Genomic DNA, 24,783 nt, shown 5'->3' with positions numbered 1-24,783 from the left:
AGCTCCCATTAGATCAGGCACACTGTCTCAGTGGGTAGACCAACCCCTCGTGGTCTTGACTTCCTTGCTTATCTTCTCCCTCTTTCTGCTCTTCAACTGGACCTTTGGAGCTCAGTCCAGTGCTCTGAATTGGGTATCTGTCTCTATCTCCATCCATTATCTGAAAAAGGTTCTATGGTGATATTTGAGATATTCATCAGTGTGACTATGGGACAAGGCCAGTTCAGGCACCCTCTCCTGTGCTGCCCAAGAAATGAGCTGGGGCATCCCCATGGACACCTGGGATCCCCTCTAGAGCCAAGTCTCTTGCCAACACTAAAATGGCTCCCTTAATGAAGATATCTTCTATGCTCCTATATCCGCCCTTCCTCCATCTCCACCCTCCCACTCCCCCAAGCTCTCCCCAATCCTTCCCTTATCCCTTCTCTCTCCCCCTCTCCCCTTTTCCCCACTCCACCCTCACTCCCACCCCAGGCTCCCAACTTTTGCCGGGAAATCTGTCTGCTTCCAATTTCCAGGAGGATCTATATATGTTTTTCTTTGGGTTCACCTTATTATTTGGCTTCTCTAGGCTTGTGAACTCTAGGCTAAATGTCCTTTGTTTATGGCTAGAGTCCACTAATGAGTGAGTACATACCATATTCATATTTTTGTGTCTAGGTTATTTCACTCAGTAAAGTGTTTTCTGTTTCCATCCATTTGCATGCAAAATTCAAGATGTCATTGTTTTTTTTTTTTTTTTTTACCACTGAGTAGTACTCTAATGCATATATATTCCATACTTTCTTCATCCATTCTTCCATTGAGGGACATCTAGGTTGTTTCCAGGTTCTGGCTATTACAAATAAAGCTGCTATGAACATAGTTGAACAAATGCTTTTGAAGTATGATTGGGCATCTCTTGGGTATATTCCCAAAGAGTGGTATTGCTGGATCTTGAGGTAAGTTGATCGAAATTTCCTGAGCAACTGCCAGACTGATTTCCAAAGTGGTTGCACAAGTTTGCATTCCCATCAGCAATGGATAAGTATACCCCTTACTCCACATTCTCTCCAGCATAGGCTGTCATTGGTGTTTTTGATTTTAGCCATGCTGACAGGTGTAAGACGGTATCTCAAAGTTGTTTTGACTTGCATTTCCCTGATCGCTAAGGAGTTTGAACATGACCTTAAGTGTCTTTTGGCCATTTGAACTTCGTCTGCTGAGAATTCTCTGTTCAGTTCAGTACCCCATTTTTTAATTGGATTAATTAGAGTTTTGATGTCCAGTTTCTTGAGTTCTTTATGTATTTTGGAGATCAGACCTTTGTCAGATGTGGGGTTGGTGAAGATCTTCTCCCATTCAGAAGGATGCCTTTTTGTCTCCAATGACAGTGGTTTTTTTTTTTTTTTGCATTAAAGAAGCTTCTCAGTGTCAGGAGTTCCCATTTAGTCAATGTTGCTCTTGTTGTCTGTGCTAGTGGGGTTATATGGAGGAATTGGTCTCCTGTGCCCATGTGTTGCCGTCTACTTCCCAGTTTCTCTTCTATCAGGTTCAGTGTGGTCAGATTCATATTGAGGTCTTTGATCCATTTGGACTTGAGTTTTGTGCATGGTGATAGATATGGGTCTATTTTCATTCTTCTAGCGGTTGACATCCAGTTGTGCCAGCACCATTTGTTGAAGATGCTTTCTTTCTTCCATTGTACACTTTTAGTTCCTTTATCGAAAATGAGGTGTTCATAGGTTTGTGGGTTAAAATCCGGGTCTTCTATATGATTCCATTGGTCGACTTCTCTGTTTTTATGCCAGTACCACGCTGTTTTCATTACTGTAGCTCTGTAATAGAGTTTGAAGTCAGAGATGGTAATGCCTCCAGAAGTTCCTTTATTGTATAAGATTGTTTTGGCTATCCTGGTTTTTTTGTTTTTCCATATAAAGTTGATTATTGTCCTCTCAAGATCTGTGAAGAATTTTGATGGGACCTTGATGGGGTTTGCATTGAATCTATAGATTGCCATTGGTAGAATTGCCATTTTTACTATGTTGATCCTCCCAATCCAAGAGCAAGGGAGATCCTTCCATTTTCTGGTATCCTCTTCAATTTCTTTCTTCAAAGACTTAAAGTTCTTGTCAAATAGATCTTTCACTTCCTTGGTTAGAGTTACCCCAAGATATTTTATGCTGTTTGTGGGTATCGTGAAAGGTGATGATTCTCTCATTTCCCTCTCTGCTTCAATATTCTTTGTGTATAAGAGGGCGACTGATTTTTTGGAGTTGATCTTGTATCCTGCCACATTACTAAAGGTATTTATCAGCTGTAGAAGTTCTTTTGTGGAGTTTTTTGGGTCGCTTAAGTACACTATCATATCATCTGCAAATAACGCAAGTTTAACTTCTTCCTTTCCAATTCGAATCCCCTTGATCCCCTTATGTTGTCTAATGCTATTGCTAAGACTTCAAGAACTATATTGAAGAGGTATGGGGAGAGTGGACAGCCTTGGCGTGTTCCTGATTTTAGTGGGATGGCTTTAAGTTTCTCTCCGTTTAATTTGATGTTAGTTGTCAACTTGCTGTAAATAGCTTTAATTATATTTAGGTATGACCCTTTTATCCCTAATCTCTCCAAGACTTTTATCATAAAGGGATGTTGAATTTTGTCAAATGCTTTTTCAGCATCTAATGAAACTATCATGTGATTTTTTTCTTTCAGTTTATTTATATGATGGATTACATTGATAGATTTGCGTATGTTAAACCAGCCCTGCATCTCTGGGATGAAGCCTACTTGATCATAATGGATAATTTTTCTAATGTGTTCTTGGATTCGGTTTGCCAGTATTTTGTTGAGGATTTTTGCATAGAACTTCATGAGTGAGATTGGCCTGTAATTCTCTTTTTTGGTTGAGTCTTTGTGTGGTTTTGGTATCAGAGTTACTGTAGCTTCATAGAAGGAATTTGGCAATGACTCTTCTGTTTCTATATTGTGAAATACATTTAGGAGTATAGGTATTAGGTCTTCTTGGAAGTTCTGGTAGATGTCCACATTGAAACCATCTGGTCCTGGACTTTTTTTGGAAGGGAGGTTTTTGATAACAGCTTCTAATTCTTCGCGACCCATAGGTCTATTTAGGGTGTTTACCTGGTCCTGGTTTAACTTTGGTATATGGTATTCATCTAAAAAAGTGTCCATTTCTTTTGCATTTTCCAGTTTTGTGGCATACAGGCTTTTGTAGTAAGATCTAATGATTTTCTGAATTTCCTCTGTGTCTGTGGTTATGTCCCCCTTTTCATTTCTGATCTTATTAATTTGCAAATTCTCTCTCTGCCGTTTGATTAGTTTGGATAGGGGTTTATCAGTCTTGTTGATTTTCTCCAGGAACCAGCTTTTTGTTTTATTGATTCTTTCAATTGTTTTCTGTGTTTCTATTTTTTTGATTTCAGCCCTGAGTTTGATTATTTCCATTCTTCTACTCCTCTTAGGTGAGTCTGCTTCTTTTTTTTCTAGAGCTTTCAGGTGGGCTGTTAAGTCTGCAATGTGTGCTTTCTCTGTTTTCTTTAAGTGGGCACTTAGTGCTAGGAACCTCTCAGGACTGCTTTCATAGTGTCCCATAGGTTTGAGTATGTTGTGTCTTTATTTTCATTGAATTCAAGGAAGACTTTAATCTTTCTTTGTTTCTTCCTTAATCCAGGTATGGTTCAGTAGTTGACTATTCAGTTTCCATGAGTTTGTAGGCTTTCTGGGGGTAGCATTGTTGAATTCTAGCTTTAATCCATGGTGATCTGATAAGATACAGGTGGTTACAGATATTTTTTTTTTAACTGTGGATGTTTGCTTTGTTACCGAGTATGTGGTCAATTTTCGAGAAGGTTCCATGAGCTGCAGAGAAGAAGGTATATTCTTTCCTATTTGGGTGGAATATTCTATAGATGTCTGTTAAGTCCATTTGATTCATTACCTCCATTAATTCTCTTATTTCTCTGTTAGGTTTCTGTCTAATTGACCTGTCCATTGGTGAGAGAGGAGTGTTAAAGTCTCCTACTATTAATGTGTGTGGTTTGATTGCTGCCTTGAGTTTTAGCAATGTTTCTTTTACATACGTGGGTGCTTTTATATTAGGGGCATAGATATTCAGGATTGAGACTTCATCCTGATGAATTGTTCCTGTTATGAGTAGAAAATGTCCCTCTTCATTCCTTCTGATTGATTTAAGTTTGAAGTCAACTTTGTTAGAAATTAGTATGGCCACACCTGCTTGTTTCTTAGGTCCATTAACTTGATACACCTTATCCCAACCCTTTACTCTGCGTAGGTGTCTGTCTTTGTAGTTGAGGTGTGTTTCTTGTAAACAGCAGAATGTTGGATCCTGTTTTCGTATCCAATCTCTTAGTCTGTGCCTTTTTATAGGTGAGTTGAGTCCATTGACATTAAGTGATATTAATGACCAGTGGTTGTTAACTCCGGTCACTTTTTTAGTAGTAAATTTTGTGTGTTTCCCTTCTTTGTGTTGTGCTGGTGAAGGGTCTCTAGTTGTCTGAGATATTGTGGTCATTGTTGGACTCCTTGGTTAGTGATTTTCCTTCTATTACTTTGTGTATGGCTGGATTTGTGGCCACGTATTGTTTAAATTTGTTTTTATCCTGGAAAATTTTGTTTTCTCCATTTATAGTGAACGAAAGTTTGGCTGGGTATAGTAGTCTGGGCTTGCATCCACGGTCTCTTAGTTTCTGCAGTACATCTATCCAGGACCTTCTGGCTTTCATTGTTTCCATAGAGAAGTCAGGTGTAAGTCTGATAGGTTTACCTTTATAAGTAACTTGGCCTTTTTCCTTTGCAGCTCTTAATATTCTTTCTTTGTTCTGTATGCTTTGTGTTATGATTATTATATGGCGAGGGGATGATTTTTTTTTTTTGATCCAGCCTATTCGGTGTTCTGTATGCTTCTTGAACCTTCGTAGGTATATCTTTCTTTAGGTTGGGAAACTTTTCTTCTATAATTTTATTAAATATATTTTCTGGACCGTTGAGATGCACTTCTTCCCCTTCTTCTACTCCTATTATTCTTAGGTTTGGTCTTTTTATTGTGTCCCATATTTCCTGAATGTTTTGTGATGAGAGTTTGTTGGCCTTGCTGTTTTCTTTGATCAGCGTGTTTATTTTCTCTATGGTATCTTCAGAATCTGAGATTCTTTCTTCTATCTCTTGTATTCTTTTGGTTATGCTTGTTTCTGTAGACTCTATTCGTTTACCTAGATTTTCCATGTCCAGCCAGCCTTCTGTTTGTGTTTTCTTCTTTGCCTCCAATTCAGTTTTCAAGACTTGAACTGTTTCATTATCTGTGTGATTGTTTTTCCTTGGTTTCCTAGGGTATCATTCACTGATTTACTCAATTCTTCAAACTTTCTGTAATACTTCTCATCCATTTCTATAAGGGCATTTTTTACATGGCTGTTTAAGGGCGTCAATCACTTTCATAAAGTCAATTTTTTCTACTTCTTCATGATTAAGGTGTTCATGTCCTGTTGTGAGGTCGCTGGGTACTGGTGGTTTCATATAGTTTTTCAGATTGTTGGGTGAATTCTTGCATTGGCGCCTGCCCATCTCTTCCTCCGAATGCTCTCCTATGGATCTTCTTTTACAGGATCAGGTCTCCTTGCCTACGGTTGTACCTTCCCAGTGATGGTACTCCCCAGTGATGGTTCTCCTGGTGCTCCAGTGATGTCTCTCCTGGTGACAATATCAGATCTCCGTGCCCAATGATGGCTCTCCTGGTGCCAAGATCCGCTCTCCTTGCTGGTTGGGTATTCGTAAACAAAGCGCCTACCTTGCTTGGTGCAGGCAGGCCAGTGAAACAAAGGAACTCCCGTCTGCCTGTTTTTCCTGAGGATTCGCCCCCAGTGCCCAGACAGGCCAGTGAAACAAAGGAACTCCCGCCCGCCTGTTTGCCCTGAGGATTCGCCCCCAGCGCCCGGACAGGCTGAGCTAGGTGGTGTTATGTGCCCAAAGAAGGAAGGGGGCAGAAGGAAGAAGGGTTCTGGATGCTAGGTGGGTGGGATAGGAACAGAGAGGCAGTCTGCAGGGAGTAGAGTCTCTGCAGGGAGCCCAGGAGGGGTGGGGGGTGTGAGGAACTTCTGAGTTCCCTGTCCGGGGCTGCTGCCGCATCACCCTTACTGCATATCTTTATTCCTTTTGTGACCAGGACGGCTTCTTAAAAGGCTAAGATGCAATGGGACTAGGGTTAAGGCTGCTTTGCCTTTTGGCTCTGTCTAGTCTGACCAGTTAGAGGAGGTCTGTACATTGCCTCTGAGAGCCATACTATCCAGATGCAGGGTCAGGTCATAGCAGGTATGTAGTCATTAAACAAGTTGTAGCACTCTGCTCACGAACCCCATTTACATGCTCCATAGCTGGACCTCCAGAAAGTGTCAGAGATCATGCTGGTAGCAGGGCCCAAGAAGCTGCTGTTTCAAACCATATGGCTTTTTTTCCCTCCTACCACTGAATCAGCAAAACCTGTCTTAAAGGAGCTGCAACACACTGCCACACTGGAAAAAAAATTACAGCTAAACTTTGGGGTTTTTATGTGTATCTAGAGTTCCTTTTCGAGTTTTTTTTAGGTTTTACATGGATATAGTCAACCACTATTTGTTGTAAAGAAGCTGCTTTTTTTGTTCTTGGCTGCTCAGATCTGAAATAATCACACAAAAAAACTGTATTAATTAAATCACTTCTTGGCCTATTAGCTCTAACTTCTTATTGGCCAACTCTTACATCTTAATTTAACCCATTTCTAGTAATCTGTGTATTGCCACGTGGCTGTGTCTTACTGGGTCAAGTTATGTCTGGCTCCAGCAGACTACATGACTTCTCTCTGACTCTGCCTTCTTTCTCCCAGCATTCAATTTAATTTTCCCTACATAGCTCTATTCTACTTTGTCACAGTCTCAAGACCGTTTCTTTAATATCACATTAAATATTCACAGCATACAAAAGGGAACCCCACATCACTCATCCACCTTGTTTCTATACTCTACTCCATCCTCTACCAGACCCTGTTCCACAGCACCCACTCTTGTTTTAAAGCCTTCAGCTGGATTCCCATTCACAGAGAGACAACCTGACGAGAGCTCTAGAGTCAGCAGAGCAAACCTGGCTTTACTTTTGCCTCTGCATCCAATGCTGAGTGTAAGACCTGAGCAGACAGCTCAGTTGTCTGGCCTGTGCTTCTCCAGACATTCCACACCCAGATGGTGCCAATTTATGCAGGGGAGAAAGGAAATGTATTTGAAGAGAGTTAAAGTAAGGAAGAGACTCTGCCTAGCAGTGAACTGCAGGCATCCTGGAAAAACTTTCCAGAGGCAGAGGACTGGGAGACTCAGTTTGCAAGCTGACCTAAAAGAATTATTCCATGGCTTCCAAGGGGAGTAAGGGAAGAGCTGGCCACGTCCCTGCTCTGCACCTGGCCCCCAGAGCATCTCTGTCAGGCTAGGATGTATGGGATCATTGGGTTTACATTCAAACAGGCCTCATTCTTACCAATTTGTTTGCCTTGTGGGAAATGGAATCAGGCTAACTAAAGGGATGATTCTAAGTAGGAGGTGGCACAAACCTTAGGAAAAGCTGCTACTAGTAAGGATTGAGCATCTGATGGGTGGAAACAATCTCTTGAGGTTCAGAGAAAAGCCTTAAGGGTAGAAACTTTGGATTCTGACAGTTCAAGTTCAAGTTGCTTTAATTTGTTTGGTCAGTTGCGTTTTTAATCAGGATTTCTCCATGTATCCATGGCTATCTTGGAACTTGCTTGTAGATCATGTTGGGATAAAACACAGAGCTCTGCCTGCCTCTGCCTCCCTAGTTCTGGGAGTAAGGTATGTACAATCACCACCCTGCCAAATTCAAGGGCATGACTTGTGACAAGATGTTAACGTCTCTGAGACTGTTTCTTCATTGAAAAAACCTGAGAAACAAAGACAATTCAACTGTTGTGTTATTCACCCCTAAGTGGGCCTAGACTCAGTAGAGAGTAAATTTTAAATAGTACACCTCCTCACTCAAATTAACTTAGCTACTATGGGGAGCCTGTTATCTTTGCATTTGGGAGATTAAGGTAAGATAATCTCAAGTAGAAGTTTAGACCCAGCTTGATAGAGAGACCCTGTCTCAAAAACACACCAAAAATACAAAGAATTACTAGTATTGAGGGGTAAGGTGGAAGAAGATTTTTTGTACTTTTTTTGGAGGAAAATAACAAAACCCAGCTATCGCTCCTTACTCTAAAACTCTATTTACCATAAGAAACAGATGATGTGGGATTCTGCTCTGTATGCTGTGAATATGTTTTATTGTCATTGATTAAAAAGGAAGCTGATTAACAACTTTACCTAACAGAGTAAAGTTGCCAGGTGACAACTCCAAACAGAGATATAATGAGAAAGTAGGCAGAGTCAAGAAGAAGCCATGTAGCTACCAGAGGAGAAAGATGCTCCGAACTTTACTGATAAATCATGAGCCTTGTGGTTAAATATAAAATAATAGAAATGGTTAATTTAACATACACTTAAGCTATCAGACAAACAGTATTGCAAATAATGCAGTTTCTGTGTGATTATTTGGAGTCTGGGTGGCAAGGAAATAAACAATCAGCCTCCGCCAACAGACAGATCTCCTTCCATCATCTCATCCCATTTACCCAGGGCGTGAGGAAGGGCAGGGCCAAGATATCTGTGGGTGCGTGTGTATATTTGTTTATCAAACTATGGTGCATGCACGTGTATGTACGTGTGTGTGTGTGTGTGTGTGTGAAAGAGAGAGAGAGAGAGAGAGAGAGAGAGAGAGAGAGAGAGAGACTTAGTTCTCCTACCCATGGTCAGCATGATGTCTGGGGTTCTGTATCCAGTCCTAAAACAGACACTGTGGCCTATGAATAAAGTGACCCATCGTTATCAATTAAGTTGTCCAATTATTCATCCTCACCTCTCACCAACTGCCCCATCTACTCCTTTCTCTGTAGCTTCCCACCAGATGTGTGCTTTCTCACCTCTGGCTGTTTGCAGGTACTGCCTCTGTCTTTCTGGATTGTCTTCACTGTTCTCCACCTTAGAGCCATTAGTGCTGGCCCAAGTCTGACACATAAGCCTTCTGTGTGCTCCAGTAGTTCCCTGTACACATACATAGAATATAACCAGTGTGGACACGCTGTCCATCTGATTTGGGAGGTTATATCGTATGGTTGCTGAATAGTGGATCTTGTCATGAGTCCACTGCTTGTCCTAGTACATGGCTGTTGACTAGATAACAGTGGGGAACTATCCAGCATTTAGCTAGATGGTGACAAAGTCTGGGTGCAAACATAAGCATATTACATTCTTCTCGTTTTGTAATGTAAGGGTACTTACATAATTTTATTCTCAACTATGAGTGGTGCTCTCAATCTGCCCTACTGGCTTATGCTAACCTATTTCTAAAGCCTTTCTGTCTAGGTTCTGCTCGAGTACATCCTTGTTCCTTGTAAGCTCCTCCTTCAGGATCAGTATGCTGACATTCACAATCTATGTCAGGAGGAATGAAAAGCATAGAAATTTTAAAGAAAAGTATTTTCTGAATGATGAAAAAAAATTAGTGAAGTGTTTGCATATTTAATAGTTTCTATTAAAATACACTAATTAGAAATCAATCATTTAAAACTCTTTATGGCATCCGTAGCTTTTTGGTGGATTTTTAAGGTGGCAACCAGTCCTTCTGCCCAAGTGCTACCCCCTTAAATATTATTCTTATCAATAAATATTTTGGTAGGGAGAAAAAACAGTTGATTAACAATTTACCTGCATTTTTCTCCTCCAGTATTATATAGGCATGGAATTCCTGAGTGCAGTCATTGTGTCCTCTCCTGAAGACCCAGTTTCCAGCAATTCTTCCCCAACTCTGACTTTTACACCCTTTCTTGCTCCCTCTTCTACAGTAACACCTGAGCCTTGGGTGCTGCTGTGGTGGTTAATTTTTGCCAGTTTGACACAAACCTAGACATAATGTGGGATGAAGGAGGAAAATTCTCCATCACATTTTCCTGTAGGCAAGTCATTGGAGACATTTTTATGATTAATGATTGATGTAGGAAGGTCCAGCTTACTGTGGGTAGCAGTAATCTGTACAGATGGTCCTCATTCACAAAAGAAAACAGTCTGAGAAAGCCATAGGGAACAGGCCAATAAGCAGTGATCCTCCTTGCTACCCCCTCTCGTGTGTGTGTGTGTGTGTGTGTGTGTGTGTGTGTGTGTGTGTGAAAGACAAGGTAGATATGTGGAGGTCAGAGGACACCATCTTGGAGTTGGTTTAATTCTCCTATCATGGATTCCAGGAATGGAATTCAGGTTATCAGGCTTGTATGGAATATGGTTTTAGGTGCTGAGCCATTTCAATGGCCCTTTTCCCATGTTTTCTTTCCATTAAAAAATAAAAACAGAAGTGTTTCTTATATTTCTCTCCTTCCCTAAATAAGCAAATGCTTGTAAAATGCTAGCTAGTAAGGAAAACATAGGGCTGTGCATGCAGCTTGGGGGTAGTGTGAGCTTGCCTCATACATGGGTCCAGAAGAAATCATTGTATATCCCCTGCTCTTTGAATTATTGTTATGTGTTGTATATAACCATATATAGGCCTATAGGGAATTTTCTTCAGAATTTAAGATTTCTTATAACTCAACACTAGAATGACAGCCCAGTGACACAGAGAGCAATAAATGGATCTGAAGAGAAATTTTGTTAGTATTCAGGCACATCCTCACACAACACCTCACACCATCTGCCTGGCTGTATAGCAAATGGTATCCTGTCCCTTTAAGTGACCCTCTGCTCACTCTCAGTCTCTCTAGTGCTCTCCCTCCCTTCCCCCTCTCTCTTTTTCTCTTTTTCCCTCACTGAGGCAAGCAGGTCTCAGCCTCTTTTCCTTCTCCCTCCTCCCTCTCTCTCTCTTTCTCTTTCTCTCTGTCCCTTCCTCCCATCCCTTCCTCCCCACTACACCTCCCCTTTTAATAAAACTTTGCACTCAATCTTCATCTACATGGCATATTTGTCTGTCCCTAACCAGCCGCGGGTTGAACCTCTCCCTCATACCATGGGACCTGGAAAGATTTCCAAATGTCCCACTGCCACACTGGAAGATGTTCAACATCATCAGCTGTCAAGTGTTACAAATCAAATTTCAATGAGATGATACTTGATACCATTAAGATGGTGAAAATATAAAAGATAAGTCAGTCCTGGTTTCACAGCTCTGGAATCCCAGCACTTGGTAGAGGAGTGTGTGTGTGTGTGTGTGTGTGTGTGTGTGTGGTGTCTATCACATATGAATTTGAAGCTGGACAGCAAAATATGGTCTAAATATTGAAAAGTACATGTTGCATGCTGAGGATATGAGTCTCAGGGAAAGCACTTGTCTAGCATGCACAGGTGCTGGGACACATGTGAGAGTGTAAACACACCAGAGAACAGGAACCTGCTGCTGCATTACTGCTGGAATGTAGATTAAAATGGTGCAGCCACCAGCACCTGAGCATTTATATAAGAAAAAAGGGAGAAACCCCAATTACCTACTGCTTGATGAGTAGGTAAACAAAGGGTGGTGTGTTAATAGAGTGGTCTAGTTTCTAGTCATGGAAAGGGGTAGAGAAAGGATACATCCCATAACATGAATAAATATCACAAACATTACTTTCATTTGAAAGTAGCCAAAGGACTGAAGAATGGGGCACTTCTTTATTAGATGATTTGATTTCTCTTTAATACCCAGAATGAGACACTTGAAACAGAAAGTTAGATTGATAACTAATAGGTGGTAGGGGTCTGGAGAAATGAAGAGTAACTACTAATGAATAAAGAGTTTTTTTCTCGAATGAGAAAATTATTTTAAAAGTAAATAGAATGATGGTTGCATAATTTTAAGAACATAGTAAAAAAATACCTACTGGGTTATATACTTTAAAAGAGTGAACTTACTACATAAATGTATTACTTCTCAATATCTACAGATCACATTTCATGTCTATGTATGTTTTGTCTGCATATATGTATGTTCACTGTGTGCATGCCTGGTGCCTGCAAAGAGACAAGAGGGTGTTGGATCCCCTAGATATAAATATCTGTGAGCTTCCTTCCATTTGGGTGTGGTTGTAGGTTGAAGGGTTTGTGCTGAGAGGTATTGAGGACTACTTTTCTCCTCCAGGGGCATGTAGAGTACCTTCCAGGACAGTGATCTGTGGTTAGTAGGTGAATAATGTAGTTAGACACCAGCTCAACTTCTCCATATTCAGTGACAGAAGTGTTACCTCCAGAAACAAGACCTTAACATCAGCTTGTGTGAGCAACCAAGAGACTTGGCAATAGCCTGTGCTATTTGATGGTTTCCATGGGTACCTTTGGTGAATGACTCAAAAGGCTGTAACCTGTTCTTGGCACTGGAGGTTTAATTTGGTGGCACAAGATATCTAGTTGAAGTCTTCTCTCCCTGTTGTTTTTTATCTCCCTGTGAGTTCCTTTCACATATGTATAGGAAGATTCTAGGATAATCAATGTCCATATAGTTTTTCAAAGGACCTTTAGTATTGATTGTCCCTCTCCATTTTCCTTCCTTTACCTTTCTGTCCCATCCCCTTTTCATTAAACCATCCAATTCTAGTTTTCCTTAATAGCTACATAACACTATAGACTTTTTCCTTTCCTTGAGAGATACTCTCCTCCCTCCTGGTCCCTTACTAGGTTCCATACCTCTGTGGGTATTCAGATTGAAGTTCCCATATCAGAACCATAACATCCTTAAAACAGAAAACATACAATATTTGTCTACATGTACTGAGCACTGTATGTTTTGTCGCTGGAGTCTGATATGGGCATGCACAGAACACACACTTGGTGCACAGCTGCTGAGTACCATTGTGAGGTCATAGCGCATCACTATGCCCCTAGAACTGTGTTGCTAAGAGTGAAGCAGAATTCAGCTCACACTGAACCAAGGATCTGTCCAAGCAGGACGCTTATTTGGTTCAGTGGGGAGTTTTAACCAGATTTTGAACGTTTGTTTACTGTTGGGTTTGGGAGGGTGCGGGTGGTTAAAGGGGAAGGCAGGGAGGGGCAGTAGGGCCAGTAGGGCCAGGAGGGCTGGGAGGGCCGGGAGGTCCCAGAGGGTGGAAGGGGGGCGTGGTTGTCAGGAGGGCCAGGAGGGCCAGGAGGGCCTGTGGGGCCTTGAGCCTCAAAATGCAGGAGGATATGGAATATGATGCCCTAACCATTCGGGCCCCTCAGCGGTCTCGCTGGTATACCCGCCTGTGGCCAGCATGCCTGGGTCATGGGTGCTTGGGTCCAAGACAGCAGCGATTTCCCTTGTACCTTATTGGGTACGATCCTGTGGGGCGGTTCCAAAGGGCGGCCAGTGTGGGTGATGTGGCTTTGGTAGAAAGATTGATCAATGCCAGTGAACACCATGTCAACGAATGCGACAGGAGGGGCAGGTAATGGGGCCTGAGGAGGGGCGAGGGGCAGGAGGGGCAGAAACTGTTGGGGACAGTCAGGGTCTACCAGGGAGAAACATACCTTCCAGATCTGCAGCCTGCGGGGGGGGGGGGCAGATGTCATGCTTAAGGCTCTTCTTTCATGGAGACCTCTGGGTGTGTACCTGCTTTAGGCTCCTAGGCACCTGAAACCTGCACACCTTGGAAGGCCATCTCCGAGGCTTTTTTTAAGAGAAGCAAAACAAAGAACTTCAGTTAGTTTACAAATCCCTTTACATTGTCTCTTTTAGAGCACTTTATTGAGGGCTTTAAAGGAATTTCTCTAAGAAAACCACATACATCTTTTTATGTGTACACTTATAATTTTTTAGGTTTCAGTGTTTTGGCTGCATGTATTTTCAGTGTACCACACAAGCATAGGAAGAGGGTGTTGGATCTCCTGGAACTGGAGTCATGGACAGTTGTGATCTGCTGTGTGGGTGCTAGGAATCAAACCCAGGTCCTCTGCAGGAAAAACTAGAGCTTGTAAATGTCAAGCCATCTCTCCAGCCCTTTAATGTATATGTTTTTAGTGCTGTTATATGCAACACAGAAAATTGTATCATAAGATAAATTTTCACATAAAAAGCCAACTCAAAGCCAAAAAACCCCACAAAGAATTAACAAGAAATCTTATGTCTGTTTCATGCTTGCTGAGGTATTTCATAAGGAAATTTTCAACTTGAACTATAACTCTGTCCCCCGGCCCCTTATATACATGTTGTGTGTGTTTTGGTACATACATGAAGGCTAACGGTTGACATTCTCTTTGAAAATTTCTTTTCATGTCATTAAAAAAATCATATGTGTGTGTGCACCTGTGCCTCACACATGCCAAGTAAGTGTGTGAAAGTCAGAAGAGAACTATCGACAGCTGTGTTCTGCTGTGTTTTGGATTCTGGGGATTGAACATAGGCCATTGGCTCTGCCAGTAGGTGCCCTCACCTGATGAACCACCCTGTGGTTCCTCCACCTCAGCTTTTTAGACAGATTCTCTCACCCAAATCCCCGCTGTGTTTGACTGATTGTCTTGGCGTATACTGATTGACCTAGACTTGCTGGCAAGATAGATTTGGGGATCCTCCTGTATCCACATCTCCAGCACCAGTTTCTCAAGGTGCTGGGGGTTCTGAAGTTGGGGTCTCAGGCTTGCAGGGTGAGTGGTTTTCCAACTGAGTTGTAACAATCACTGCAGCCCTCTTTCCTAGTCCTTGTTTCCTGTTTCTTGCTAGATTATAGGCAGGAAACAATGACCCTCAACAGTAGATTCTCCATAGCTCACATGCTTCTTGATCATGTCTATGGTTGTGAGGTTATTTAGTCTATAGTTATTCAGTCTTCCAAATGACAGCTTCATACAAATATTAGAACAGTAAATTATTGTTTCAAAGTATTTTTGCTTAATAAGTGTATTCTTTTTTTTTATTGAAAAAAAAATTTTCCGCTTCCTCCCTGCCTCCCATTTCCCTCCCCCTCCTCCCGCCCCTCTCCCCCTCCCCCCACTTCTCTTCTCCTCCCTCTCTAGTCCCAGGAGCAGTCAGGGTTCCCTGCCCTGTGGAAAGTCCAAGGTCCTCCCCCCTCCATCCAGATCTAGGAAGGTGCACATCCAAACTGTCTAGGCTCCCACAAAGCCAGAACCTGAAGTAGTATCAAAACCCAGTGCCCTTGTCCTTGGCCTCTCGTCAGCTCTCATTGTCCGCCATGTTCAGAGAGTCCGGTTTTATCCCATGCTTTTTCAGTCACAGTCCAGCTGGCCTTGGTGAGCTCCCAATAGATCGGCCCCACTATCTCAGTGGGTGGGTGCACCCCTCGTGGTCCTGACTTCGTTGTACATGTTCTCCCTCCTTCTGCTCCTCATTAGGACCTTGGGAGCTCAGTCCGGTGCTCCAGTGTGGGTCTCTGTATCTATCTCCATCCATCACTAGATGAAGGTTCTATGGTGATATGCAAGATATTCATCAGTATGGCTATAGGATAGGTTCATTTCAGGTTCCCTATCCTCAGGTGCCCAAGGAACTAACTGGGGACATTGCCCTGGGCATCTGGTAGCCACTCCAAGTTCAAGTCTCTTGCCAACCCTTAGGTGGCTCCCTTAACTAAGGTATGAGTTTCCCTGCTCCCCTATCCAACCTTCCTATATCCCCAATCATCCCGTTTCCCCAAGTTCCCCTCATCCTCTCCTTCACACTTTTCTCTCTCCATCTCCCCTTACCCACATCCCACCCCACCCCACCCCCAAGATTCCAATTTTTTGCCTGGCAATATTGTCTATTTCCCATAGCCAGGAGGATAACTATATGTTTTTCCTTGGGTTTGCCCTCTTGTTTAGCTTCTTTAGGACCACAAATTATAGACTCTGGCCCCCTATCCATGGCTAGAAACCAATTATGAGTGAGTACATCCCATGATCTCTCTTTGGGTCTGGGTTACCTCACTCAGGATAGTATTTTCCATTTTCATCCATTTGCATGCAAAATTCGAGAAGTCATTGTTTTTTACCGCAGAGTAGTACTCTAATGTGTATATATTCCACACTTTCTTCATCCATTCAAGTGTATTCTTTTAAAACATTGAATTTTCCAGCTGTATTTATCCATTCTGCCAATCTACTTATTCCCTGCACGTAACTTAGATATCTACTGTACAGCATACAAATCTACTAGCTCTCAAGACCCTCTCATTCTTAAGATATTACATTTCTCTGTCCAGTCAGCTTTCCTGACGTTCTATAAATTTAAATATTGAAAACAATGAATGATGCTCAGTTGAATCCCTAGTAATTTTTGTCTTTAAACTTTTTGAAAATCAAAGCAAGGGATCTATGATACCCATGGGTTATCTCCTTCTGTATAGATTTACTAAGTTTTGGTGCTAATTCATGGAGGTATAAGGCAAAGAGCCATTTGCTACCACCCGGTGTCTATATTAACATGGACATTCTGTCTATTGACTGAGGACTATGTTGTTGGCAAATATAGAAACATTAATTCTGGGCATTGAGATATGAAAAAAAATTAAAGTATTGATGACTGAAATTTTAGGTTTTTCTTTGTTGTTATTGCTATTCTAAATATGTTTACATTTCATAGTCTTAAGAGCTGAAATTTACATAGATACATGTGACCTTTAGAAGTGTCATGGGCCTGTGGATTGTGTCATATTTCATTGGATGTAAGGCACAATGGACTGCATGGTGACCTTTTATTTTGTATGGTAGCAAAGTAAAAAACATTGCCAATTATAGTCATAAAATATCATGAATTATAAGTGGCAGACATCAGCGATGCTAAAGTGTGAAATAAAGAGTAAGGTGGGTGCAGTGGAACTGCCTGCATTCTTACCTACTGGGAGGATTACCTAGTTCAAGGCCAGCTTAGGGAATATAGTTTTAAAATATTGTAAAGATACTTGAGTAAAAACTTTCACATCTGCAGTAGGTATAATTCTGCTATTTCTCTTCATTGAAATATTGTGTTTGTTACCATTAGGAACAAATTGTAATTGAATCCAGCAAACACTGAGCTGTCAGGTGCTGGGAGCATTTGTACGTGCTCTTGAAGATGTGAGTTGAAGCATCACAGCAGCACTGTGTAAGAGAGCTGCAGTGTTGAATCCCCATTCTACAGATGGAGAGATTGATTTGTGGAGCTCATAGGAAGTCTGTGTTGTAACTAGAAACACTCAGTGATTAGAGTAGGATTCAGATCCAATCTGAGTTCAATCTACTGGGCATTCTCCTGTTATCCAGAGAGGCTGCTCTGAGGAAGGATGAAGCTTGTGATAGAGCACTCGCCTTGAATGGGACAGCCATGCACTATATGCCTAGCACAGAAAGTGAACACCTGAGTAGAGAAATAAGTAAATAAGAAAATTTCCCTTTCTTCTCTTACATCAGAAGGAAATGCACATTGGTGTCTACTTGAGTGTGCCTTTACATAATAATCTGTAATTTCCTAAAATGTCCTCTCAATTTGTAGGAGTGCACTGCACTACGCCTCTGCCCATAATCATCCTAATGTAGTGACATTGCTATCGTCCAACGACTGTACCGATATTAATATGAAGGATGATGAAGGCTGCACACCCTTAATTAAGGTAGCTATCGCAAAACACTTTTGGTATAAAGTGGATTAGAAATCATCCTTGTTTGGTTTTTGTTGCTGTGATGAAACACTGGCCAAAACCATCTCAGGAAAGGAAAGGTTTATTTGGCTTACAATTCCACATCACAGTCCGTCATGAAGGGAAACCAGGTCAGGAGTTCAATCAGGACCTGAGGGAGGAAATGAAACAGAGGTCATGGGGGAATGATGCTTTTCCGTGGCTTTTTCCAAGGCTTGCTCAGATATCTTATACTACACAGGACAACCTTCCCAGTCATGCCACCACCCCTAGGAAGCTGTGCCCTCCCATATCAACCTCAATTAAGAAAGTACTATACAGGCTTCCCAGAGTCCAGTCTGGTGGAGGCAATTCTTCAAGTGAGATTCTTTCTTTCCAGGTGTCTTCAACCTGTGTCAAGTTATCAAAACAAGCAAATGAACAAGCAACCTCCCCCACTACAAAAATGGCCAAACAGTGCTGGTGAAATGCTTTAATATCTAGGTGTGCTGGCACACCTATGAAACTCTACCACTTGGAAAACTTTGGTGGGGAGGTTATGAATTTAGGAAAGTCTGGTTACTTGAGGACCTTGTCTCAAAAAGAGAGGGATAATATGCATGACCTAAACAATTGGTCTGATCCAAGGGTAACTATTCAATGGAATTGTTGGAATGCTTATTCAAGTTCTTGATTTCAGTGTCTCTCTCTTTATCCAATACCCACAGGCCACCCAACGGGACAACATAGAGTGCATCTCTATACTACTCATGCACGGTGCTGATCCCCACATTATAGATGCCAATGGCGATGCTGCCCTCCACCACGCCATTTGCAGAGGGAACATAACAGTTGTCAGCAAACTGCTGGAGTATAATGTAGATATTGACACCGAAACAGAGGTAAGAATCATTCAACTTCATTCACAATGTACTTCCAGCAATGACACTCAGATCACTTTCCACCTTCTGAAGCTCAAGCAGTCTCACTGAATCTGTTCAGAGTAAAGCATTTTTTCCAAATCTGTTTTTCATAGTTTGTAGGTAACTTAAAGGAACTCTGCACAGCACATTTTGTTTCAGACTTGGGCTTTACTTTAAAATTCAACAAGTAAAGGACTTGGGCCCACACATACTTCACATACACACAAACAATAGAAAAATAATTTAAAGATAAATGTCTGTAGAAAAAACAGAAATCTGTTGCAATTAAGAAGTTACTGATGTGACTTGTCCCTCAGAGATGAGGCTAGAGTGGGAAGGTCACAGGCACACAGGTAAATGTGGAAAATTGATCATTGAAGAAAACATGCTGAGAAGACATTTTTACTTAACTTTTTCAGATTTTATATGTACATAACAAAGGGGCCAAAATGTGACTCTATCTTAGACAAGGAGCAACTCCATTGTAATCAATGACCTAAGCCTGAATCCAGGACGTTCCCCAGTCAAGTTTAGCCAATTGGCTAAACAGTTCCAAACCTGGCCTTATAAGGCCAGGAGACCAGAGTTGCAGGATCTGGCCGCTACTGACTATATGTGACAGAAAAATCCCACAATGGATGAAACTGTTACTTATTCTGTCCAATCAACATGCCCCTCGTGTAACTGCTCCCTGAATGCCCAATTATTGAAAAAATATTTAAAGGATTAAAAAGATAGAATTCCCCACATCCACTTTAAAAGGGCCTGTATGTCTTTGTCCGTGGTCCTCATTATCACTTTATATGGGTGATGGACTGTTGCATGCGGGCTGTTTCTGAAGAATAAGCACTCTTTGTTTTTACATACCATTTGAGTCTGAGGTCTTCCTCCAGCATCTTTTGGACCACTACAACAGGAAACGATGTTTGGTTTGGGAGAAAATTTTTAGGTTAGGGAAAATAGTTTTGAAAAACAGGTTGAGAAACTGCTCCAGAGATGCCACTTGAGTTCACTCATTCAACAGAGGCATACCAAATCTATCTCTACGTTTTAGGATTGGGGCAATGGAGGCACATCTCCATGGAGCTAAGAAACTTGGAACTAGCAAGCGTTTGTGGGAAGTTCTGGAAATAGTGGTGTTCACAGGCATTGTTGGACAGGGAAAGATGTTTCAAAGGAAAGGGAAGCCCTGTGTGTGTGAATCTGCAGCAAGGGCTGAAGGAAAATCTATCCTTTTGTGACTCATTTTGTTTTCAAAATCTGTGATACATTTTTCATCTGAGAAGCATGTCAATTTATAAAATGAAATTTTTCCTTTCCAGTATGGGTTGACACCCTATAAACTCGCTTTATTTGAAAATCAACTTAAAATGGCGGAGTTTTTAATTGAGAACGGTGCAGATGCACCTTCGGAGCTTACACCAAATAGGTACCGTTTCTTTCTTACAATCTTAGTGCTGTTCTTGAGGGTGTCATTGCTTAAGTAATGAACATTAAAATGCTAGAGGGAAAATGGCTTCAACTCATAAGCATATATTGAGTAAGACTAGCTCACAGCGAGTGTGAGCTGGAAAAGAGACTGTTCCAACGTAAACAAAGGAACAGTGTGTGCCAGGGCTCAGCTTCCCATTTAAAAACAAGTTATCATTTCTAATCTGATTTGATTGGCAATTTTCTACTTGTTCAGGCAACTTCACATTAATGTTGTTTACTTTGAAAAGTGTCAACTTTATTATCAACACTGAAATGTATAATTTTATCATTTTTAGCCTGTTCCTTATATATTTTCTTCTTATATATGTTCAACTTAAATATTTTTTTTCAAATCATGTTGTCTCTTTGATCACTCACTCTGCTTTAAGTGAATTTGAATAAGCAAATAGTTTAGGGTGTCCATTAATTAGATGATATTACCAGATGCTATTGTTTTTCCCCTGTCCTGTCTGAAATATCTTGACACTGTGTTAGTCAGATATGAATCTGTACACCCAAACTCCTGAAACAGTTAATCTGGATAGGGACACTTGTCCAAAATGAGTACAAAGAACTAAGACTCCATTGAGAAAATGCCTCCATGAGATCTGGTTGTAAGGCATTTTCTTAATTAGTGATTGATGGGTAAGGGCCCAACACATCATGGGAGGCGCTGTTCCAGGGCTCATGGCCCTGAGTTCTATAAGAAAGCAGAATGAGCAAGCCAGTAAGCAACTCCCATCCATGACCTCTGTAAGCTCCTGCCTCCAGCTTCCTTCCCTGTTTGAGTTCCTGACCTGTCTTCCTTTAATGATGGACTATGATGTAGACATATAAGCCAAATGAATCCTTTGGTCCCCAGGTTCATTTTGATCATGGTGTTCTATCACAGAAATAGCAGCTCTAAATAGGACACTTGATATTTAAGACGATTTCAGCATTAAAAATCAAATGATTACCTTTTTTGTTCATACATGCAAGTTTAAAGTCAGATGAATTAAAAAGTAAAGCCTGTGTGTTGTGTATTTTTTATTGAAAATACACTTTGTACATACCATATATTCTAACATGGTTTAGCATCCCTCATCTTCATGTACTTGTTTTTGTGTCAGAGGACACGCATGCACTGATATTCCCAACGAAGACACAGTACAACACTGTGTGATGGCTTTGCCTTCCATCTTATTTGAGGCATTTTTTCTATTTTTATTTGGCACTTATCCACTTACTCCAGGTAAGCAGGCTGGGAAGCCTCTTTGGAATCTTACTACCTCCACTTCCTTTGTACTATAAAAGTGTCAGACTTTTTGTTGACAGTGTCAGACTTTTTGTTAAATTCCAGGTATTCAAATTCTGGGCTACTATGACCATTATGTTTACCCACTGAGCCATCTATCTGGCTCTGAAACCCTCAATTTTAAAAAGAAGACTTTGAGTCTAAATTAAAGAGGTGGCTATAAGTGTATTGCTATTAATTATGGAACTAAGGCTTCTGAGTACAGAGCACTTTCAATTAAACCTCTAATCCAGCTAGAGGGCCTGTGTTTCCCTCTAAGAAGAGACATTTGAGGTCATTTATTCTTCCTTTAATACACGATAGACAGAAATTTGTAGCTGGTACTTTTGAAGCAAATAAAGTGTGCTTGTGACTTTGACATGGAATAGCACAGTTTTAGGAATTCATGACTAGGAACATGTCTCAGAAATAAAGTACTTATCACACAAACCCAAGATTTCAGAGTTCAACTCCTCAGCACATAGAAAGGGCCTCGTGTGCTGTGTGCATCTTTATCTCAGGGAACCTTGAGGGACTTGGGAGATGGAGACAGGAGACTGTCTGGAAAGTTATACTTTAGATAGTCTTGCTTTTTACAGCTGTTAACAAGAAACTCTGCCTCAAAACTAAGTTAGGAGGCAAGGACTGACAGTCAAGGATGTCCTCTGACCTAAAAAACATGCACTAGGATCAACAGACACAAATGCATACACAGATGTGAACAGGAACACATATCAAATATGAAGATGAAAAAGTAAATTTAGATTGTTGATCTAATAAGATTGGGGATCATTATCTGCTCAAAAGACATTGGAAATAGTGGTCAATGTTGAAGGTTTTCTTAGTTTTCTGGAGATCACTTCAGTAGCAGTGCTATTTTGGACAAGGTTCACACCGCAGGTGAAAAGTCCCCATGACAAGTTCCAAGACCGTGATGACAGCCAAAGCAGAAACTAGGAAAATAAAGCTGCTGGTCCAGAGTATCCTGGCAATAGGCCCTGAAGTGCAGCATTCTTAGCTCCGACCTGGGAAGAATATAACTGACAAAGGAGTGTTGCTTTCCTTGAGTTTTGAAGCTGGTCGTGAGTTACAAAGACTCAGGATTACACAAAAAGGCTTATGAACAAAGAAACAGCCAGGCAGTGGTTTCAGCATTCACACATGAAAGAACTGTTAAAACAATTTGAAGGTACCACAACTGTCATGGTTTCTGAGAATGCAGGCAGAAGGATGCTTAGAAGCAAAAAAAATAAATAACTTTTACATATACTGACCATTGAGAGCATAGTACTCAACAAAATACCTCCAAAGAGTTCTGACTTGTGGGACCATAGGGACATGCAGGCAGATGAGTGGAACAGGAGCACTGACACCATGAGCATATAAATACAAGGTTACCAGAGCATTCAAAGAAAATCATGGAAAAAGCACTGCTATCATTCGTGTGTGCGTGCGAGAGAGAGAGAGAGAGAGAGAGAGAGAGAGAGAGAGAGAGAGAGAGAGCGCTAATCAAGAGCTAAATTTTCTCTGTTTCTTCTTATGAGGGAAGGTGGGAAGGACAGCAGTCATTAATCATCACCAACTGTTGAAGAATTAGTTTAGAGTTCTTAGGCTGGGTCTTGATGCCCATGCCTTTAATCCCAGAACTTGGAAAACAGGAGGCACAGAGATCTCTTTCATTTCAAGACCAACATGATGCATATAGTGGGTTTAAGGTCAGCTGGACTGCATAATGAAATCCTGTTTCAAGAAATTATTTGTAAATATCTAATGTAAGATATATTAGGGACTCAAAAATAAAGAATTTAGAAAACATGCTAAGTGTTTTTCTATGAATAATTAAATGATGATCACTTTTAAACATATGTCACAGTGGAGGAGCAGCTGCAGTAGAATCAGAACAATCAATGAAAAAGTATGCCATCTTCAACCAAGGTAAGAACGACTCCAACTGCTCCTACCTTCCCTAAAGAAAATAAGGAAGAGCGAAGATTTTAGATCCCCAAAAAGGAGTTAAGGAAATCCAGTATAAATGCAGTTCTGTGGTTTTCAAATATTCTGAAAAGTCAGAATTAATTAAGAAATTATTTCAAAGAACTTTCAACTGTGAAGATTATTGTCAAAACATTGCTTATTTTATATTAATGCTGATATCTGTACTCCCTTTGAATAAAGGAGAAATCAACTTTACGCACACATATCCTCCATAGTCCCATTGCAGCAAATAGGATTATTAGAAATGCATATTCTCCTTGAGTTTTATGACAAGAGCCTTGTATTTTGTACTGCATAACAATACACAGGTAGGTATCACTAGAATGTAATTATGTCACAAACCAACCTCAGTAATCAATAACTTTCATTAAATAATTTCCTACCTTATGATATAATTAAAATCTTCTGACCTCTTTAACGTGTGTGCAATTTCTCAATTTGTACAGTTTTGTCCTACTGTATAATTGTTTTCTTTAGAAATCTCCTATTTTAGGATGAAAGCTTCGTTCTGTAATGAATTTATGAAGACTTATCAATCCTGACATGTTTTCTTTTTCCCTTCCTTCCTTCCTTCCTTCCTTCCTTCCTTCCTTCCTTCCTTCCTTCCTTCTCTTCATTCCTTCCTTCTTTCCTTCCTTCCTTCCTTCTCTTCATTCCTTCTTTTTTGTTTTGGTTTGATTTTCTCAAGTGCTAGACATTGAGCACAAGGCTTTGGGAGCATTCTAGGCAAGCACCCTACCCATTATCCCTAACTTCAGTACTTTTCTCTTTAGTTTTTCTTATAGAACATGGTAAGGGTGAATATCATTTCCATGCTGCAAAACATGATTCAGGAATAAATATTGGAACAAAAAGCAGAGTGTAGAAAACGACATCATTCTGTATTTCAAAGAATTGTCTGCTTCTCCACTGAGTCTGGAGAGACTTTGTGGCAGTGGCAGGAACACCACGTAGTGTTTACTTCCAGCAACTGTCACCACAGTGTCTTTTATACCTAAGTTGCCAGTGGCAACCACTCTAGGTAGTGAATCCAAAACCCTCCTCCCTCAAGAGGTAAGATGAAGAGAGTCAATATTATTGTAATGGAGACAGCGTTGTGTCACTTTATTATGAAGTTTGCTGTTCATGGCATTTGTGGTGGTGAGAACTGACTGAGGCCTCCTGCATAATAAGCATAGGCTTTCCTACTGAGCCGCAATCCCAGTCCAGTAGTTGGTTTCTCAAATGAACTTCCTGAGTTGTGGGGAATGCTATGAAAGCACATTAAGTTTCTCTGACTTTAATCAAGACAAAAAATAAATGAAGGTTTTTTTTTTTCATTTTTGTTTTCCCATGTTTATTTTGGTTTTGTGAGACAGGGTTTTCCTGTGTGTTGACTTTGAGCCTAACCTGAAATTCATTCTGTAGACAAGGCTAGGCTTGAAATTACAGAGATCTGCGTGTCTCTGGTATCAAGTGCTGGGATTAAAGGGGTGCACCATCACTGCCCAACTCAAATG

At 40.9% G+C, this 24,783-nt stretch overlaps 1 protein-coding gene across 2 annotated transcripts in view; it reads left to right on the top strand.

Annotated features, from left to right (window-relative positions):
- The window catches only part of LOC130884971 (uncharacterized), a 52,531-nt gene that overhangs the window by 1,236 nt on the left and 26,512 nt on the right, over positions 1-24,783 (top strand). Inside the window, exons 2-6 of one of the 2 annotated variants that reach the window (XM_057786310.1) lie at positions 5,621-5,965; positions 17,494-17,611; positions 18,346-18,519; positions 19,863-19,969; positions 23,163-23,224. In XM_057786310.1, the coding sequence (XP_057642293.1) occupies positions 17,576-17,611; positions 18,346-18,519; positions 19,863-19,969; positions 23,163-23,224 (379 nt within the window). In that variant the 5' untranslated portion in view covers positions 5,621-5,965; positions 17,494-17,575. Of the gene's footprint in view, positions 1-5,620; positions 5,966-8,941; positions 9,033-17,493; positions 17,612-18,345; positions 18,520-19,862; positions 19,970-23,162; positions 23,225-24,783 lie in introns of those variants that run through there. The other variant, XM_057786308.1, reaches the window with a different exon arrangement.

The sequence above is a fragment of the Chionomys nivalis genome, chromosome 12, assembly GCF_950005125.1.
Source record: "Chionomys nivalis chromosome 12, mChiNiv1.1, whole genome shotgun sequence".
NCBI classification, from domain to species: domain Eukaryota; kingdom Metazoa; phylum Chordata; class Mammalia; order Rodentia; family Cricetidae; genus Chionomys; species Chionomys nivalis.
This window is presented reverse-complemented; position numbering and strand designations above follow the sequence as displayed.